Source organism: Cicer arietinum, chromosome 7, assembly GCF_000331145.2.
Source record: "Cicer arietinum cultivar CDC Frontier isolate Library 1 chromosome 7, Cicar.CDCFrontier_v2.0, whole genome shotgun sequence".
Classification (NCBI taxonomy): Eukaryota; Viridiplantae; Streptophyta; class Magnoliopsida; order Fabales; family Fabaceae; genus Cicer; species Cicer arietinum.
In genome coordinates this window covers 25,275,956-25,298,642 of record NC_021166.2, presented here as the reverse complement: position 1 = coordinate 25,298,642, position 22,687 = coordinate 25,275,956, and the positions used below count along the sequence as shown (strand labels likewise).

The 22,687-nt window shown below is 26.0% G+C and overlaps 2 protein-coding genes across 2 annotated transcripts; both read right to left on the bottom strand.

The window, feature by feature from the left end:
* Positions 1-2,779: 2,779 nt before the first annotated feature.
* LOC140921080 (protein NRT1/ PTR FAMILY 4.6-like) lies at positions 2,780-4,104 on the bottom strand. Its single transcript, XM_073370909.1, has 2 exons — positions 3,777-4,104; positions 2,780-3,334 (listed from the first exon to the last, which is right to left on the bottom strand). The coding sequence occupies exons 1-2, from the start codon at positions 4,021-4,023 to the stop codon at positions 2,943-2,945; spliced, it is 639 nt and encodes a 212-aa protein (XP_073227010.1). The 5' UTR covers positions 4,024-4,104; the 3' UTR covers positions 2,780-2,942.
* A 2,828-nt stretch (positions 4,105-6,932) lies between these two features.
* On the bottom strand, positions 6,933-18,374 carry LOC101512683 (protein NRT1/ PTR FAMILY 4.6-like). The gene is made up of 6 exons (XM_004509886.4): positions 18,218-18,374; positions 17,989-18,097; positions 17,498-17,715; positions 8,580-9,011; positions 7,930-8,506; positions 6,933-7,487 (listed from the first exon to the last, which is right to left on the bottom strand). Exons 1-6 carry the CDS (start codon positions 18,218-18,220, stop codon positions 7,096-7,098), a joined length of 1,731 nt encoding a protein of 576 aa, XP_004509943.1. The 5' UTR covers positions 18,221-18,374; the 3' UTR covers positions 6,933-7,095.
* Between the last annotated feature and the right edge of the window lie 4,313 nt (positions 18,375-22,687).

Here is a 22,687-nt window from a genome sequence, read left to right as displayed (position 1 = left end):
GTTTAAAACACAATCTGTTAAGTATAAGTCAGCTATGTGACAATGGATGTGAAGTCATTTTTAAACCAAAGGTATGTGAAATCAGAAAAACAAAAACTGAAGAAATTCTTTTTTCTGGAAATCGAAAGAAAAATTTATATGTTTTATATCTTGAAGAACTACCTGATGAATCATGTTTCATATCAATCAATAAAGATAAATAGATTTGGCATAAAAGGGTTGGACATATAAGTATGAAAACCATTTCAAAGATCTCTAAACTAGACCTTGTTAGAGGATTACCAAAACTCAACTTTGAAAAAGATAAAATATGCGAAGCTTGTGCAAAAGGAAAACAAGTCAAAAGTAGCATCCACTCAAAAGATTTTGTAACAACAAATAGAACTCTTGAACTACTTCACATTGATTTATTTGGGTCAGTCAAAACAACAAGTATAGGAGGAATGAAATATGGTTTTGTTATTGTTGATGATTTTTCAAGATTTACATGGGTACTATTTTTGAAACAAAAAGATGATGCTTTTGAAGCATTCAAAACATTTTGTAAAAAGGTTCAAAATGAAAAAGAATCAAGTATTATTTCTGTAAGAAGTGATCATTGAGGAGAATTCATAAATGCTTCATTAAATTTTTTTTTTGATGAACTTGACATTTCTCATAATCTCTCATGTGCAAGAATTCCACAACAAAATGAAGTTGTTGAACGAAAAAAATAGAACACTACAAGAAATGGCAAGAACTATTTTAGAAGAATCAAATGTTGAAAGATATTTTTGGGCTGAAGCCATAAACACATCTTGCTATATTCCAAATCGTGTATCTATCAAAAAGATCATTAACAAAACCCCATATGAAATCTAGAAAAATAGAAAACCAAACATCTCTTACTTTCACATCTTTGGGTGTTACTATTACATTTTAAACAACAAAGATCTCATTGGAAAATTTGATGCAAAATCTGAAGTTTTATTAATTTTTCAAGTATGATTTAGGGTGGACCATGATCCATATTAAATTTTGTCTATATCTTTTTCTTTTCATTTTTCATCAAAAATAGTAGAATAATAAATTTTATAAGTATTTAAAAAATTATTGAATAAATGAGAATAGAATAGAAAATAAATTAATTTAAATGATGATAAAATATAAAGAAAAAATACTAAAACTTGATATTGATTTTATATATTAGCATGTAGACGGCCACTATATTTCTATTTATCTATATTTTTATTCCACTAATGTGTATGTATATTTTACTAAATTTTTGTATATAATTGTGATTAAAATTTATAATTTATTTATATAATATATATATATATATATATATATATGTTTTAATACATTTAATCTAATATAATTATAGAATTTGAGGTATACACAAATATATACATATAAAAATAAAATTAATGATAAAATGTTAGCATAAAAATACATTGTCATACGTGGATAACCTTATTGTAAGTAGCTAGCTAAGTAAACATTACATTAAGTGAAAAATTGTTAAGGGGTGATATAGCATGGATTAAATGGAATATATATCTTATCATAAGTTAACATAAAAAATTATATTTATATTTATAGATGTTAATTTTGTAAATTTCTTATTTATTGGTCACATCTAACATATCGCATAATGGAAGGGTCAAAAGACTCCACTAAAAGAAGTTTCAAAAAAAAAAAAATATATATATATATATATAAAAATTTGTGAAGCAGGTTTTGTAAACTGGTTTTTTTATCGATAGTTTTCAAAGAATTTATTTCTTTAATTAGAAAAATATCAATTTCTTTTTAGAATTTTTTATTTTTAAAAGCATTTAAATATAATAAAGTTTTATAAAAAAAAGAAAATTAAATAAGTCTCAACTCGTAGTCTCAACTCATAGAAAAAAAATGACCATGAGTCCTTGTTTACACCCACAAAACAATAACAATTTTATAAATTAAGGTTTAAAAATATTTTCTCAATTAAGGGACTTATATGTACACCCTAAAATCTCAACACTTTTAATTTGCACTTCACTTCTAATAGTTATTTGTTACCTTGGATAACTTTCTATTAGTTTAAAAATTATATTATGTAAAGTAATACCCTGACATAAATATTTTAGTTTTTACTTAAAATAGATGTATAATTGAAGTCTATCTAGTATAAAGATAGTTAATGACGTGGTCTTCTGTTTGCATTTTTACAGATTAGGATTTTCTCCATTTCTCATCATCTTTATTTATTTCATTAATTATGTGTATATTTGCACATATTTATATTTTTAGAACTTATAATATAAGTTAAATATTTATTAACTTAATACACACAAAAACTATAATAATGGTTTCTCCATTTCTTTTGAGAAATAATCAAGATCTAAATTTCATTTTTAGATCCGTGAAGAAGCCTATATTCTTTTCGATTTGAAATTTTTCACGATTACGTTGATGATTATTAAAAATATCATAGGGGTTTCTCTTATTATTGCACCACCATCAAAATCGTATAAATATTGTTGCGTTTCGTTGCTTAAATAGAGAGATCGAACCGGGTCAAAATGGGTTGTTGCGACCCGATTTCTGTCATGTGGGTGAAGAAAAATCTAGTTCAAAGCTGTAAAGCAAGGCCCATTAAGGGACAAAGAAATCTAAACTTATGCTTCATGAGGGACAAATAAATTATTATAAAACTTATATTTCATGAGAGACTTATGTTTTAGATTTCTTTGTCCTTCACTATACATAAGTTTTATAAAATATAAATTTAATTATATAAGTGCTGAAAAGCAAGTGCAAATATGAATAATTACATCCTAAAAAGAGAAGTATGAACAATTACAACTATAGAAGATGACAAAATTTTGAACAAAAGCTTAATTTGTAAACTTAAAGTACTTAAAAATGAAGTAACATTTGAAAATTTTCATTTTTTTAACCATTCTAATCTACACTCATCACTTGTAGTTTCCTGTTCCTCTATACTTGTACCTAATAGCCCAAACCAAGTAATGGAGGAAATTCAACCCACTAAGTACACACATAAGCCAATAAAACCTCTCCAAATGATAGTGATTAAGGTTTGAACCAGATAACCAAGGTTTATGGGATGATTTACCAGTGACACTATTAACTATTGATATAATCACTGAACTTAGGTAATAACCTAAAGCCAAAGAAGCCCAAGTAAGGTATGTGGCCCAAGATCTCATTTTAATTGGTGCTTCTGTAAAGAAAAATTCCAATAACCCTGCCATAGTGAAAAGATCAGCTGATCCAAGAAACAGGAACTGAAAAGCAATCCAAAAAAATGTGATAGGTAATGGTTTTGTTGCATCATCAAGTAGACCTGAAAAATATAGAAAATAAGCAAGAATTAAATGATGTTTATTTTTAAAATAATTAAAGGATGTATAAATTTTATTTTTGCACCCACGTAGTTTTTAGGTTCAATTACATTTTTTTGTCTCTCTATTTTATCACATTCAAGAAAATAATCTTTGATTTTAAAATTAATTTTTTTTCTCTCAATTATTACATTTGTTTCAGTTTTGATCCCAACATAGATTTTGACTGGGAAAAATCACCACTATTGAGGCTAAAAATCATAATTTTTTAGTTAAAAATTATAGGTTAGGACCAATGTTGCAACAAATATGATAATTAAAAGATAAAAAAAAATTAATTTTAAAATAGTGAAACAATTTTTGTGAATGTGATAAAATATAAAGATAAAAGTACAATCAAACTTAATTTTTATTTGCAGTTGTTACCAACTATATATTTCTCACCTGAATTTGTTGCTACTCTTTTTCTTTTCACTTCAACTACAGCTGCAATTGCCATAGCAAATATAGAGAGTACTAATCCAATTCCAATTCTTTGGAGATGAGTGATTCCCATTTCTGATTTTGTTACTTTTCTGGCATATGGGATTATTATATGGTCATAAATTGGTGCTAGGGTCATGATAAATAGTACTGGGAAAATTGGTAATGAGGCTGGTGGCACTTGTAAGGAACCAACTTTTGTGTTCATTGTTGCAGCTTGTTCAATTGAGAATGTTGATAGTTGAGCTAGACAACAATTTAGGACAATTGTGCAACCAAATATTGGTAGTATTTTAAGACAAACTCTGCTCAAATAAATGATGTTCAATATGTGGAAGGTTTAAAACACAATCTGTTAAGTATAAGTCAGCTATGTGACAATGGATGTGAAGTCATTTTTAAACCAAAGGTATGTGAAATCAGAAAAACAAAAACTGAAGAAATTCTTTTTTCTGGAAATCGAAAGAAAAATTTATATGTTTTATATCTTGAAGAACTACCTGATGAATCATGTTTCATATCAATCAATAAAGATAAATAGATTTGGCATAAAAGGGTTGGACATATAAGTATGAAAACCATTTCAAAGATCTCTAAACTAGACCTTGTTAGAGGATTACCAAAACTCAACTTTGAAAAAGATAAAATATGCGAAGCTTGTGCAAAAGGAAAACAAGTCAAAAGTAGCATCCACTCAAAAGATTTTGTAACAACAAATAGAACTCTTGAACTACTTCACATTGATTTATTTGGGTCAGTCAAAACAACAAGTATAGGAGGAATGAAATATGGTTTTGTTATTGTTGATGATTTTTCAAGATTTACATGGGTACTATTTTTGAAACAAAAAGATGATGCTTTTGAAGCATTCAAAACATTTTGTAAAAAGGTTCAAAATGAAAAAGAATCAAGTATTATTTCTGTAAGAAGTGATCATTGAGGAGAATTCATAAATGCTTCATTAAATTTTTTTTTTGATGAACTTGACATTTCTCATAATCTCTCATGTGCAAGAATTCCACAACAAAATGAAGTTGTTGAACGAAAAAAATAGAACACTACAAGAAATGGCAAGAACTATTTTAGAAGAATCAAATGTTGAAAGATATTTTTGGGCTGAAGCCATAAACACATCTTGCTATATTCCAAATCGTGTATCTATCAAAAAGATCATTAACAAAACCCCATATGAAATCTAGAAAAATAGAAAACCAAACATCTCTTACTTTCACATCTTTGGGTGTTACTATTACATTTTAAACAACAAAGATCTCATTGGAAAATTTGATGCAAAATCTGAAGTTTTATTAATTTTTCAAGTATGATTTAGGGTGGACCATGATCCATATTAAATTTTGTCTATATCTTTTTCTTTTCATTTTTCATCAAAAATAGTAGAATAATAAATTTTATAAGTATTTAAAAAATTATTGAATAAATGAGAATAGAATAGTAAATAAATTAATTTAAATGATGATAAAATATAAAGAAAAAATACTAAAACTTGATATTGATTTTATATATTAGCATGTAGACGGCCACTATATTTCTATTTATCTATATTTTTATTCCACTAATGTGTATGTATATTTTACTAAATTTTTGTATATAATTGTGATTAAAATTTATAATTTATTTATATAATATATATATATATATATATATATATGTTTTAATACATTTAATCTAATATAATTATAGAATTTGAGGTATACACAAATATATACATATAAAAATAAAATTAATGATAAAATGTTAGCATAAAAATACATTGTCATACGTGGATAACCTTATTGTAAGTAGCTAGCTAAGTAAACATTACATTAAGTGAAAAATTGTTAAGGGGTGATATAGCATGGATTAAATGGAATATATATCTTATCATAAGTTAACATAAAAAATTATATTTATATTTATAGATGTTAATTTTGTAAATTTCTTATTTATTGGTCACATCTAACATATCGCATAATGGAAGGGTCAAAAGACTCCACTAAAAGAAGTTTCAAAAAAAAAAAAATATATATATATATATATAAAAATTTGTGAAGCAGGTTTTGTAAACTGGTTTTTTTATCGATAGTTTTCAAAGAATTTATTTCTTTAATTAGAAAAATATCAATTTCTTTTTAGAATTTTTTATTTTTAAAAGCATTTAAATATAATAAAGTTTTATAAAAAAAAGAAAATTAAATAAGTCTCAACTCGTAGTCTCAACTCATAGAAAAAAAATGACCATGAGTCCTTGTTTACACCCACAAAACAATAACAATTTTATAAATTAAGGTTTAAAAATATTTTCTCAATTAAGGGACTTATATGTACACCCTAAAATCTCAACACTTTTAATTTGCACTTCACTTCTAATAGTTATTTGTTACCTTGGATAACTTTCTATTAGTTTAAAAATTATATTATGTAAAGTAATACCCTGACATAAATATTTTAGTTTTTACTTAAAATAGATGTATAATTGAAGTCTATCTAGTATAAAGATAGTTAATGACGTGGTCTTCTGTTTGCATTTTTACAGATTAGGATTTTCTCCATTTCTCATCATCTTTATTTATTTCATTAATTATGTGTATATTTGCACATATTTATATTTTTAGAACTTATAATATAAGTTAAATATTTATTAACTTAATACACACAAAAACTATAATAATGGTTTCTCCATTTCTTTTGAGAAATAATCAAGATCTAAATTTCATTTTTAGATCCGTGAAGAAGCCTATATTCTTTTCGATTTGAAATTTTTCACGATTACGTTGATGATTATTAAAAATATCATAGGGGTTTCTCTTATTATTGCACCACCATCAAAATCGTATAAATATTGTTGCGTTTCGTTGCTTAAATAGAGAGATCGAACCGGGTCAAAATGGGTTGTTGCGACCCGATTTCTGTCATGTGGGTGAAGAAAAATCTAGTTCAAAGCTGTAAAGCAAGGCCCATTAAGGGACAAAGAAATCTAAACTTATGCTTCATGAGGGACAAATAAATTATTATAAAACTTATATTTCATGAGAGACTTATGTTTTAGATTTCTTTGTCCTTCACTATACATAAGTTTTATAAAATATAAATTTAATTATATAAGTGCTGAAAAGCAAGTGCAAATATGAATAATTACATCCTAAAAAGAGAAGTATGAACAATTACAACTATAGAAGATGACAAAATTTTGAACAAAAGCTTAATTTGTAAACTTAAAGTACTTAAAAATGAAGTAACATTTGAAAATTTTCATTTTTTTAACCATTCTAATCTACACTCATCACTTGTAGTTTCCTGTTCCTCTATACTTGTACCTAATAGCCCAAACCAAGTAATGGAGGAAATTCAACCCACTAAGTACACACATAAGCCAATAAAACCTCTCCAAATGATAGTGATTAAGGTTTGAACCAGATAACCAAGGTTTATGGGATGATTTACCAGTGACACTATTAACTATTGATATAATCACTGAACTTAGGTAATAACCTAAAGCCAAAGAAGCCCAAGTAAGTGATGTGGCCCAAGATCTCATTTTAATTGGTGCTTCTGTAAAGAAAAATTCCAATAACCCTGCCATAGTGAAAAGATCAGCTGATCCAAGAAACAGGAACTGAAAAGCAATCCAAAAAAATGTGATAGGTAATGGTTTTGTTGCATCATCAAGTAGACCTGAAAAATATAGAAAATAAGCAAGAATTAAATGATGTTTATTTTTAAAATAATTAAAGGATGTATAAATTTTATTTTTGCACCCACGTAGTTTTTAGGTTCAATTACATTTTTTTGTCTCTCTATTTTATCACATTCAAGAAAATAATCTTTGATTTTAAAATTAATTTTTTTTCTCTCAATTATTACATTTGTTTCAGTTTTGATCCCAACATAGATTTTGACTGGGAAAAATCACCACTATTGAGGCTAAAAATCATAATTTTTTAGTTAAAAATTATAGGTTAGGACCAATGTTGCAACAAATATGATAATTAAAAGATAAAAAAAAATTAATTTTAAAATAGTGAAACAATTTTTGTGAATGTGATAAAATATAAAGATAAAAGTACAATCAAACTTAATTTTTATTTGCAGTTGTTACCAACTATATATTTCTCACCTGAATTTGTTGCTACTCTTTTTCTTTTCACTTCAACTACAGCTGCAATTGCCATAGCAAATATAGAGAGTACTAATCCAATTCCAATTCTTTGGAGATGAGTGATTCCCATTTCTGATTTTGTTACTTTTCTGGCATATGGGATTATTATATGGTCATAAATTGGTGCTAGGGTCATGATAAATAGTACTGGGAAAATTGGTAATGAGGCTGGTGGCACTTGTAAGGAACCAACTTTTGTGTTCATTGTTGCAGCTTGTTCAATTGAGAATGTTGATAGTTGAGCTAGACAACAATTTAGGACAATTGTGCAACCAAATATTGGTAGTATTTTTAATACTACTTTCACATCTTCTACTTCCGCAACAGAGCATTTTATTGTTTCATTTTCAATTGCACTGTTTAGGAATTTTAGTGTGTTTGTTGGGGCAATAGATTGTTTGATTTCTTTGGATGTTTGTTCTTCCTCTTGTTGTGTTCTAGTCAAGTTTGGATTTGATGGGCTTGATGTCATATTCACAACAGCACTGCTAGAGTTTTTGTAGATGCAGTTGTTCATTGAAGCAGCAATCAGAACCTGCTCATTCAAAAAATAATAAATAATTTAAAACAAACTAATATAACAAATAAAATAAACATGAAGTGGTTACCTTAAAAATGGTTGTAAGTGGACTCCCAGTAGGGATCTTGTTCCTATATTTAGGAGAACCAGCTAAGAAGACAGGGATAGACAAAAATATGCAAATAGTAGAGATTCCAAAACCCCATTTCCATCCAATATTATCTTCAATCCAAACAACAAAAGTAACAGCAATAAGACCACCACATGACAAGCAAAAGATGAAGTAGTTGAAGAAAGTTGATCTATGCTTCCTTCCATTTACATCGTCTTCATCGAATTGCTCGGCGCCGTGTGGCGCCAACGATCCTTTAATTCCTCCAACTCCGAGCGCCACTAGATAGAGTCCGGCATACAACATTGCTGCTTTTGCACCATTAATTTCTGGACATGTAATTGTTGGGTCACATGATGGTGGTTTTAGTGAAGGTACACTAGCTTGTATAGTGAGCACAATAAGTCCCTACACAAGTTCCAAATTAATCTCTATAGTCATAAGTCATGTTATACATGTTTCAAAGTTTTTTACTCTGTCAAATTTAATTGGTTTTTTATTTATTTTTTATATATAAAATTTAATTTATATACACTATCATTAAAATTTAAAATACAATTTAATGAAAACTATGATTATTTTTAAAGTTATATATATATATATATATATATATATAAATTTTTATGATCTGTTGATAATGTCAAATTTTTCTAACAATATATGATAACTAATTATATATATAACTTATAAAAAAGATACTCAATTTATAATTGGCACGTAATATTCAAAATTTTGAGATAATATACAACTTTAACAAATATTTAATACATCGCTAAAATTAAAATTTTAAAAAATGTATATTTATAATTTGGATTTCAAAACACTATTTCAAATATTTTAGTTAAATAAATTTTTATAGTATAAATATTTATTATATAAATAATTAGAAATAAATTATATATTTATATAATAAAATGACAAAATATATTTAAACCGTTTTCACTAAATATTTTAAATAATTTATGAAAATAAATTAGACTAATTATAAGATATATCATACATTATTTTATAAACTTTTCTAAAATCTCACAGACATTTATATTAATAAATAAACTCAAATAATAAATAAGAGGCCCTACTTTTTTTCTTCTCTGCCACCACATTGTGTTTGTAAATAGTTCTCTACCATATAAACAAATGGAATGCGACAACAAGCATTAATGTGATTGCAATTTAAATCATTGACCAAGATTCTCATGCGACATTAATTATTGTTTTGGTAACAAAATTGATCCTTATAGTTTCTTAGGGGTGGGAATAGGCCAGGCCAGACCAGGCTTTGAAAGGCCTGAGCCTGGCCTACGATGAATTTTTTAGGCCTAAGCCTGGCCTACGGCCTATCATAGGCTTTTTTTTCGGCCTGAGCCTGGCCTACGACCTATCATGGCCTGGTCTGTAAGCCTATTTAAAAGCCTTATTCGCATTAAAATATTTAAAAAAAAATCAGAAACAAACACCCTTTAAACCCTAAAAAATGAATTTTGGTTTAAAAGATAAAATTTTCATTGAAACGCACATATTATTATCTGTCAAACAAATACTCTCAAACAAACTCAAATTATTACCTCTAAACAAATCCTCTCAAACAAACTCATATTCAATACTAATAATAAACAATTAGGGTTTTCAAGTTTTATATACTGCTAATATATATGGAAGATAACAAATAACTAATATTGATTTTTATAAAATATAAAGGTAACAAATAAATAATATTGTTTTTTATGAATAATATGTTGCTTACATACCTGATGTGCAATAGGGCAATGGAAATTAGAAAGAAAAAAAAAGGGGGAGAATGAAGTAAATAATATATATATAGGCCGGCCTATTAGGCCTAATAGGCTTTTTTATAAGCCTGAGCCTGACCTATTTAATTAAATAGGCTTTAAAAACAGCCTGAGCCTGACCTTTTTATTAAACAGGCCAGGCCAGGCCAGGCCATAAGTAGGCCAGGCCATAGGCCCCTGACGGACGGCCTGGCCTATTCCCACCCCTGAGTTTCTGTTTGTTTCGCCAACCAGTGAAATATCACATCATCATAATAAAGGTACGGAGTATGTAGTACTATTCGTAAAATGCGATCAAATAAATAAAGAAATGTCCACATCTCTAGATAAAGGTATAGCACTAAAAATGACTTATTGATTCTTGTATTCTACTATCAACTACTAGTAAGATACATATTTTTAAGAATAGAACTTTTCAAGTCATTGTCAAAACGCTTTATTTTATTTTATTTTATTTATTTTTGAATTTAATGATGAAACTCATATATATTAAATATAAAAAAATTGTATATCAAATTCGAGTCAATATATCAATATATTAAATATTTTTATAAATACTATATAAATTGTATTTACGGAGTTATCAAAATACTGTCTTTAATATTTGAGATTTTAAGTAAAATTTGAGAAACGCATGTTAATCACAAATTAAACATAAAATTTAACATCTTAATTATAAAAAATTTAACACGTAGAAATTTATTTATATAACGACACTCAATTTTAAAGTGATGAGTCTTTATTAACTTTGTCTTTGTAGATGGTGACATTCATGTCTTTGAATTCATGAAACTTCTTTTGAGAAACTTAAAACTAGGAGGGCTTGTTTCACAGTGAGAAATTCTAATCTCATTAATAATTTTTTGAAAAATAAAAATGAGAATTTTATTCATGGATATTTTATAAAAATTGTGTTTGATTAATATTAATCATATTTGTAGACAGGACCGTCGAACAATGCAACCAAAACATTAGTATAAGACATTGAATTAGGGAGAGTCTCATTTTTTTCTTTTATAATATACTAATAAACACTTTATAATTTTATATTTTTATTTTATGCTTGAAATAAATAATCAAATATAACAAGTTTATCGGTATGAAACAATGGTTGCAGCCTACTAGACACCACTATCCATTATTAAATTTTAGAATCTTGAATTGTATAGGAGTTATTTGTAAGAATGAGAATATGAGTAATTACGAAAAATTTATTCCCACAAATTTTTTTATTTCCCGCTCATTTTCTTCATAACAAATCCATAAATAAGTGAAAAGTTATTTTGCTCCTTAGAATATTTTATTTCTTAGAATTAATTTTTTAACTTTGTAACAAATAAATGAATCTTTATTTGTAACCTCCACACGTCTAGGTTGTTTTATCCGGAAAAAACTCGAAGGGGTGTTTATTTTGGCTTCTATGATTCCAAATATGTTGATTGTGTGTTAACCTTTTGAACTTAACTTAATTAGTGTAATCATAATTAGAAGAACGATTCTCCTCAAAACAAAGTTAGTAGATGACACTCTTGGAAATAAAGAATCAGTAATAAAATATAATAAAAAATATATGCATTTGAATTAAATTTGATTACCATATAAATATTTTTTTATTTATATTTTGTTATGTAGTAATAAAAAATCGTGAATTTTTTTAAATGTCCAACTATCGACTCAATGAACCAGTAACTATAGTTGGTGAGAAAAAAATTAGAATAATAATGAATGAAGTATGAAATACAACTCAATAATGAATGAAGTATGAAATACAACTCAATATTTGATGAGAATATATGGACTAAGGTGTCATTTGGTTTTTAACCAGGTATATAGATCCAAGGAGAGCGAGTTTGGATCATTTGGCATAGGAATACCCCACTCTATGTGAGTGATTGTAGCTCATAGCTTCTACAAATACTCAACAACAACTTTAGTCACATCATAATACTTAGAATAGAGATGGCTAATATGGTTTTTGTCTAAAGGTAGATTTTATATTTTTAATAAAATATTATATTTTTGTTTTTTAAAAAAATCAGCATTAATCTTTAAACTATTTTTGAGAGGTTGATCTTAATTAGTTGTACTTTTAGAATATTATATTATCTTTTAGGCTAAATAATAACCGCGGTTTGCTACTTTAATTAATGTTTTGGTTATTTATTTATTTATTTATTTTTTTGATTTGGTCATTTGTTCTAATTTTAAGTGATAATTTGATTTTTTATGTTTTAAAATGTCAATAATGTTATTCTTTTTTTTATATATATAAAAATTAAAAAAATTCATCAAAATTTTCAAACAAAACTCATAAAATTAATAATTATCTTCACTATAATGCAAATTTTATCAAATTTATAACTCAAATATTCAAATAAACTCATATTTTTCATCTCCAACAATATCAAATTCATCAAATAAAGAATGGAAATGTGAGTTTATTTAAAGATTTAAGTTATGAATTTGATAAACTTTGCATTATATTGAAGATGATAATTAATTTTATGGATTTTGTTTGAAAATATTGATGATTTTTTTCAATTTTTGTCAAAAAAAAGATGACATTGTTGACATTTTAAAACATAAAAGATCAAATTATCACTTAAAATTAAAATAAATGATGAAATAAAAAAAAAAAACTAAAACGTTAACTGAAGTTAAGTTAAGAGACCACATATGCTATTTAGTCTATCTTTTAAATAATATCTAAAGTTTTTCAACCACCAATTTTTTTCATAAAAATAATAATGATTTAAAAGACATAATAATTTTGATACTAAACAATTTTTAACTACTTTAATTTCATCATGTTATTGTCTTACTTTTTTTTTTATGGAGTTATTGTCTTACACCCTGTAATTTCAATTATAAATAAAATTAATTACTTTCGCAACAATTAAGGATGATAGTTTAATCGAAAATGCTGAATGGTGCGAAAACAATACATAAAATAACGAACATATACTTTTTAGTTGGTTGTTATCCTTTTATTCCTCACTCAATTTTCATTTGACCAATTTGCATATGTATTGTCAGTTATGTAACCCTGTCGTCAAAGTTTGTGATTAACGTTTACGTAATGTCTAGCACTACTCTAGTTTGATACATTTAATTTTTTTTATTTTACATAAAAACATAAATATTTTTACTAACCTTCTATTTTTTTTATAACAATGGAAATCAACTAGAAATCATATAGGTGATAAAAAGTTAAATAATTAATTTAATACTTTTAGGCAAAGAATTACATCATATATTTTGCATAGAATCAAAAATTAAAGAGGATAATGATTCACTTCAATTAATTATAATGATAATTTTCTCATGATATTAAAAAATTAATGTAAGGATATTTTTATAATTTACAATGACATTAAGTTATGGATTAGATTGGCAAGCAAAAAAAAAACAAATTATATAGTAGAAATTTTATAGCATTTAAGTTAATAGATCTGTTTGATAACTTTTTTGTTTTTATGAACTTATATAGCATTTTTTTCTCATGTTTATAATGTTTTGTTGCTAAACTACTTCAAGTAGCGTTGGAGACTATATAATTTTATTTTCTCTTTTATTTCTCTCATTGTTTTAATTAAAAATATATTTTATGTTATTTTATATTATATATATTTTTTTTATTTCTCTCATTGTTTTAATTAAAAAAGTTTAAATATTAATTAAAAATATATTTTTTATATTATTTCATATTTTTCAATTGTTAATTTTATCAAACACTTCATAATTAAATTAAATCAGTTAAATTATTTGCTATCCTCTATAAACTCATCCACTATTAATTAATTTATCACTAGTTATGTTAAACATAACATATATTTAAACAGAGTAACTCATGTGAAGGAACCCCACCCATGTGTGTATATATAAAATTAGTTTACTTGCTTTGCCGTTGTGTTGGGCCACGCTTAAAACAATGCCAATTTTTGTTAGTATAAATTGATATTAAAAATTTAAACAAATTTTTATTTAAGTATTAGTTCAATGTTAAACGATCAAGTTCGATCTTGCAGTTGTATTTTGGTAATAACTACACCTTCTCATTAATTTCTTTTTAACAAATTGGACCATATGACAGGATATATTGGTCCAAGGATAAGAATTAAGAAGTCTAAATACTAAGTAACAGACTATATTTAAGGAAGAGCAAATTTGGACCATATTAAGCATAGCCCACTCCATGTTTCAAGGACAAAGATTTTTGAAAGCCGAAACAACGTGTTAACGACAATGTACAAATGTTCCTTTCAAAGTTCAAACTTGGAATTGGAGAAGAAGTTTCTAGTCCACCTTGGCAATGGCACAGAAACATAGGTTCCTAGCCATTCTCGAGGAAACTAAATACGTGTGCATGATATAATTAATCAATTAATGTGGGTCCTCTTCCATAGTATTTTAAATTAATTTCCCTAAAGTCTTACCTTCTTTCTTTTTCCCTTACGGCACACCAACAATAAATATATTAATACTATTGATATATTTACTATGGAAGAAAAAAGAAAAACCCCACCTAAATTATTGTTATTTTGTCTCATATACACTTTGTATAGCCACATCTCATGCCACTTCTGTTTGTCTTTGTTATTTTGGGAGTTCAAAGTTAACATTATCTAAGTGTGTGAGAGCAGACACAAATAAAGCTACCTATATGCTTTTCGTCTTCTTTTATATTTTTCCCCTTTCACTTTTGCATTCTTTGTAAATTTCCCCTACCTCCTCTATAATTGAGATGTACATATTCATAAAAATGAATCAGTTTAAATGTTTCTTTATTTTGTTTAAAATAAAATTTTAATCTTTTTATTTTTACAATTTAAGTTTTGATTTTCATATTAATTAATTCCTAAGATTTTTTTAGTTTTATTTTTTATTTTAAATAATGTAATTTTTGATTAATTTCATAACATTTATATGATATTTATGAATTAAATAAAATATTTTCTATGTCTTTATGATTGTAATTAATTTTATTTATATATTAAAATATTTAAAACTAACATTTAAAGTTTTAACATATTTAAATAAATTTTTTAAATTTATTAATTTATTTAACATTTTTAATAATTTAAAATTTTAATACATTAAATTATTAAAAATATTTTTTTGTTTTTAATTAATATTAAAATTTAAAATATTCAAAATTTACTTTTATCCAACTATAATTTAAAATTTTAAAATATTTAAATACATAGATATTTAAATTTTATTTATTTTATTGTTAATATTTTAATATATAAATAAAATAAATAATAAAATTAATTACAAAACAATAATTTAAAAAATATTTTATTCAACTCACAAATATGCTAAATATCATATCCTTAAAGAGAGTTTTACATCATAAAAAATGCTGGAAACAAACAAATTCCAAGAATTAATTAATAGAGACAACAAAAACAGTTTTCAAAATGAGAAAATCTACACATTTATTTATGGCAAAATAAGAGACCAAGCATTTAAGCCAAATTAATTTTAAAATACGTGTGATATTTAAAAAAATGTACGGTGAAAAATATACCCTGAAAATATTGTTCAAACTTTGGAACGAAAATAGTAAAAAATTATGAAATATTTGGTATTTGTCTAAAGTTGTTGTATTTTATGAATTCAAAGTTTCAAATTATGAAAAATAATTTGAACAATTAATAATACTTGGATTCTTGACTTAGACCGGTATCTTATTAGTGGGTGGGCGTTCGATCATGCAATTCTTGAGGTTTTGGAAATACAAGTGGGAATACTAATGCAGCAAAAAGAAAAAGATTCACAAAGGGATAGATAAGACAGTTTTATTTCTTTTCTAAAAAGAAAATATCATTCACATCTTTTCATTTATTATTGAGGGATTTATATTGGTTGCACCATTTGATGCAACCCCACTTTTGCAACTTGAATTTGACTCAGATTCTAGTTAAGACATTATGTTTTTTTTTTTACAAGACACTGGGTTTGAAAGACACCTTTATCTTTGAAAATCCTGCAATATTAAATTATAGTATATATTTTTTTTGATATAACTAAATAACAGTATATATTATTTCCAAAAACAAAAATATTATATCATTTTATTATTATTATTATTATTATTATTATTATTATTATTATTATTACTATTATTATTATTATTATTTCTTTTTTTGTAAAAAAATGTTTCTATGATTTTCATGTCCTTTAAATAACCTCGGAGGAGATAAGTGTAACTTTCCTTAATAACAAATACAGTGTTATTTTATTTAAAAAGTAAAAGTTATATCTCGAGAAGGTAATTTGTCCTTAATTAATTAATTTTATGTTTTTTTGATAGTAAAAAAAATTTGAATTTATAACAAAATGATTTGATTTTAGACAGTTAGAAAATTATATTTATACAATTATAAATATGAGAGTCGATAATTCAAATTAATATGCAATATTATAGATACAATTAGTCTCTATCATAAACTCCATAAAAATGGATTTACCATACTTAATAGTTAGTTCAATCTCTAACCATATATTTGAATTGTTTTTGTTATTTCTTTTTCTGGTCAATGTTTTTAAGTTGTTTCCTTTGCAATTAATGTTTGGAAGTGCAATATAAATTTATTTGAACAGTCATCTAATTATGATGAGTTGAAATACTCTCCATTTCTACTTCACCTAGAAAGAACTAGACACAAAGAATAATTTATTAACAGAATCTTACCTGATTAAATTTTTTGAATATTTTTCTGTACATATTTCTCTATTTAAAAGATAAATAAAAGAGAAAGAAATAAAAAAGATCCTAACAAGATTACGTCACCACACTAAAAACTCTTTTCAAAAATAATTTTTAATTTTTTTTTAATCTTTCTCTTTCATACACTTATCACAAAAACACAAACAAAGGCACATAGAGACACCGTTCCTATTAAGCAATCATATAACAATACTGACCTGAGAACTCAAAATATAATAAATAAATGAAAAAAATAAGGTGTTTGAGAAAAATTAAAGCAGATTGATGAGAAGTGGTGAGAGAGGAAAAATCTCATGACACATTCACATGCCAATGACACAAACATAGAGAGAGAAAGAGAAAAGTGTGAGTTAGTTTATGGTTCATACCAGTAACTCAATAACTGCACTTATCAGGTAGATGTGATAAGTAGTGAAAAATGCATCTGACAAAAAACCACCAAGCAGAGCAAGAAGAAAAGCAGTTCCCATGAAATTTGTTACATTATTTGCAGATTTTGATGGTGAAAAATGCATGTATTCTCTTAGATACAATACCAAGTTGCTTGCATTTGCTAGATATGCTAGATTCTCCAATATCTCCACCACTACACAAAAAACACAAACAGGCTCATTTTATTATTATTATTATTATTATTCTAAATTTAATTAAAGAAACTATGGTTTGACTATATGTATCGTCGTCATGATATGAAATTAAACAATTTGGGCTGGTTATAAATTAAAAATTAATACAAATATTATAAAAGAAATCTATTTATTATTAAACAAATTAAATTATGCTGTAATGAGAATCAATTTTTTTGTTTGTTTATGAAATAAAAATCATGAGTCAAGAAAAAGAGAAAATTGAGACATACCCAAAACAAAGGAGGCTGCAAGCATGCCACCATGCCTGCCTCTATAGGCAGGTCTGTTTCTCCAGTCCACATAGCCTCTCCACCTTGTCACCTGTTGATGTTCAAATTCCTTCAAAAAAAAGAGTAAAAATTAATTTTTTTAATGAACCATAGACTATATATATATATATCAAGAGAATAAGGATAATTAGAGTTAGATGTGAGTATAAAGAAGAACCCAATTACTCACCATATTTTTGTCTCTGGGTTTGGATCTGGGTGAAGAGGGAAATTGATGAAGAAATAAAGGAAGATGAATGGGGAAGATTTAAAGAAGTGTAGGGGAGAAGGGATGAAAGATCCAGCTAGGACAAAAATGTCTATACACTGCACCTTTTATATATCCTAAAATTGACTAAAATCTTCCTTTCACATACTTCTTTTATAAAAAACTTCCTTTTTAGCTATATGATTTTTATTATTATATTACCATTTTCGTATTATTTATTTATTAAAAAAAACAAAATTAACTTTAGAAAAACAGGTAAACTATTCTGATGTCAAAATATTGTTTTTTTTAATAGGTAGTGCATAAAAATAGTCCAAAAAATATATGAAAATATTCTTTTTTTTCCTCTCCTTACTTATCATATTAAAAATACTTATTTTTCGGAAAAGGGATAGAGTTTTACCAATGCAGCCGCATAATTTTTATCTTTTTATTTTTTTTCCATCTGTCGATATAATCTGAGGAAATATTTCAACAAAATAAAACAACAACTGCGAATAGAAAAACATAGTTGACTTTTTATAAAAGAACATAGTTGACTGATGAATATATATATATATTTTAACTGTTTTTTTATACAAAATTTATGTATTTTATGTTACACTCGTATAAAGTTCTACGCATACAATTTTTATCATAAATTTATCATTGAATTGAAAGTTTTAGGTTATATAAATATTTTATATAAATTATTTAAAAATTTAAAATCACTTTATATATTTTTGAAAATTTATCATTAGATTGAAAGTTTTATATTATATAAATCTTTTATATAAATTATTTAAAAATTTAAAATCACTTCATATATTTTTGAGATACATTAAAGTTAATTTATATATTTTTATTAAACGTCGTTAATTTTGTCGTTAATTTTGATGAATTATAATAATCTATCAAATGAATTTAGAATTGTACAAAATGTTACATAAATAATTTATATATGATACAAACTTTTAATTAAATGGTGAATTTTATAAATTTTATATATGTGAAAACTTTATTGTGCTGTGTAACCTTAAATCAATGTAATTTGATCTCTTTATATATATATATATATATATATATATATATATATATATATATATAAAAGTCAAATAATACGATGTAATGTTACACGAATTAATAAAGTTATAACAAACACAAATTTCATAAAATCTACCGTTTGATTGAAAGTTTATATCATATACATCAATTATGTAAAATTTTATAAAAATCTAAAATCATTTAATATATTATTGACATACATCAAAGTTAACTTATGTATTTTTGTTGAACGTCGTTAATAATAAGTCTCAATAATCTATTAAATAATTTAAAATTTGTGCAAAACTTTACATAAATAATTTATATATGATACAAACTTTCAATCTAATAATGAATTATATAAAATTTGTGTTCGTTAAAATTTTGTTGAGTAGTATAACATTAAATCGGTGTAATTTGATATCTCCTCGTATATATTTACTTCAATACTCCCACTGATTTTTAAAAGGAGCTATGTTAGTAAATTATAACTAAAAGAAATGTTGTATGTGAAAGTTGCTAACGATATTTTGAGATTATTATATTTAAAATTATAATTTTAATCTCATACTCCCTCCATCCCATAATGAGTCCAATAAATCATTTCACACATGTACGAAAAAATATATAAATAAAAGAAAGATAATTTTATCAAATTATTCTTTTTAAATATTAGTGCATTGTCAATATTATAAACATATAGTGGAAGATAATGTATTGTAAATGATACAAATACTATTAATTAAAGAGTATAATTGAAAGAATGTGCATTGAAAATTGAAAGGACATTTAAGAAAAATATTTTTTACAAACAAGTCACTCTTTATTGAGTGGAAGAATTATAAATTAATAAAATATTTTCTGGTGCCCTAAAATTCCAAAATATATACCAAAATAATTAGAATATAGATTAATAATTATTTGGTCAAAGAAATAAATATTTGGAATTTTAAAAGCACGGCACACACACCCATGTGACTGACTTTGCTTTGTGGCTGAAACAAGTTCTTCTTCTTCACCTCTTTATCTTGAAATCAAGTTGCACTGAATTCGTAACATATCCAATGTTGGGTGGGCTCACTTTCCAAGTGGAATCCACTAGTTTTATTAGTATTAGTATTATTATTATTAAAAAAAAAAGAAAAAAAAAAGTATTATTGGGCTAGGCCCATGTGAAGGAAATAAAAGGGATTTAGAAATCTTAAGAATTAAAATGAAAAAAAGAGAACGGTTGCCAGAGAAGAAAAATAAGGGTTTGGTTTCGGTGGTGGTAATAGGTGTGTAGCAAACTTGCTCCGTTTGATCTACAAATTTAGTATGTTATTCCTACCACTGACTTTGTTACTTTAATATATAGTTTGAGTAGTTTTATCTTCTCTGAGAGTTACTTTAGTATATCCACTTTAGTGGAAGGTTGTTATAAGATTGTTATTGTTGATTGATGTTACCTATTGTTATTAGGAAGACTCTGGTGTACCCATTAATTATTATAGTGAAAATTTTTACTGAACTAGATCTAGTGGTTTTTATTCTCTCAATTTGAGGGAAGTTTTCCACGTTAAAAATTGTGTTTGTCTCATATTTAATTTTCTGCCAATTATTTTTGCTCTGTGCAATGTATTTTTTGTTTGGCCATTTATCTGCACAAGTGGGGGAAAAATTATTCTGCATTATTGAGATAATTATCGCTAATTATCTCTGGTTTTTCCCAATAAAGTGGTATCAGAGCGCTCAATTGATTTGATTTGTGCATTTAAATGAAGGAGGAAAATAAAGGTCCCAATATGATTAAACTCAACTCTTCTAATTACACACTTTTGAAGACTCTCATGGAAGACATGTTATACAGTAAAGATTTGTATGATCCTATTGAGGGTAACACTACTAAACTCGCAGATAAATCTGACACTGACTGGAAGAAGATGAATAGAAAGGCAGTGACGTTGATCAGGTAGTGGTTGGATCTTAGTGTATATCCACATGTTGAAACTGAAATAGATGCTAACAAGATGTGAGACAAATTAAAAGGGTTGTATGAACGAAAGAATGTGCAAAATAAAGCATTCTTGATTCGGAAGCTGGTGAATATGAAATACAAAGATGAGGATTCAATGGCAGAGCATATGAGTATTTTTCAGAATACAGTGAATTAGTTGACAACCGCAGAAATTAAATTAGATGATGAGTTGCAAACGTTGTTATTCTTGAGTTCCTTGCTTGATAATTGGGAAGTCCTTGTTGTGATATTGACCAATTCAGCTCCAAGTGGAAAGTTAAAAATGTCAACAGTTAAAAAGAGCATGTTGAACGAAGAAGCTCTAAGAAAGGAACATGGTTTGATTGGTTCTTCCTCAAAGTCAGACACACTAGTTACAGAGTCACAGGGGAGAAGTCAATCTAGAAACTTACATAGACACGATAACTCTGAAACATTACAAGAAAAGTTGGCATTACCTACAACAAATTTTGACTTTACCCACGAACATTTCGTAGGTAACATAAAATTATTCACGGATTACCCACGAACACGAGTTCGTAGATAATTGGCTCGTAGGAATTTTTTTACCAACAGAAAAGCCTTGAATAATGTATACTTACCACATTTTCGTGGATAAACTTGATCACGGCTTCTCCGCGGGTAATGTTACCGATGATAGTTCTGTGGGTAATGTCAAGTCTGAAAGAAAACAAATATCCACGAAAATGGCATGAATAAACCTTACCGATGGCACTTCTGTGGGTAACATCAAAATAGAAAAATAAACATTTTAAATAAAACTAAACCACATCATAACTAAAACAAATTAACTCTTTCATACATTATTTCTCTACCTTTATTCAAAGTGTATCTTTTATTTTCCCCTCATTGTTCTACTTCTCAAATCATTCATATAGAGTTCATATTCAATATAGAGTTATACATTCATATATACATATAGAGTTATAGATTCATATATACATCTTTTCATGATTAGTTTTAATATGTATTTTTAGAGTTCATATTCAATAAGCCAAATAAGCTAGGTCCTAAACTTATCAAAAGATAAGAGCTACGGAAGACTATACAATACCATCCTTGTAAGTATCAAATAAGAGTTCAGTGGCATTGAGACATTGACAATTTTTGGGTTCATTTCTTACGGCAATCCTTTTAAACTAAACAAGAGTTCAGTGGTATTGAGACATTGACAATTTGACATGTATATATTTTGTGACTATTCAACTAAAGACTGGCTCGTATATAGTTAATTGATCAAAAAGTGTGTGTGTGTATGTGTGAAACGTTTCAAGCATACTCTAATTAAAAGACCGATAAGTGTAATTTCATCAAATCAATGTAATTTCCCCTAAAAAGTTCACAATGAAAATCAGACTGAAAACCAACAATCATATTGAGGAAACTAACTA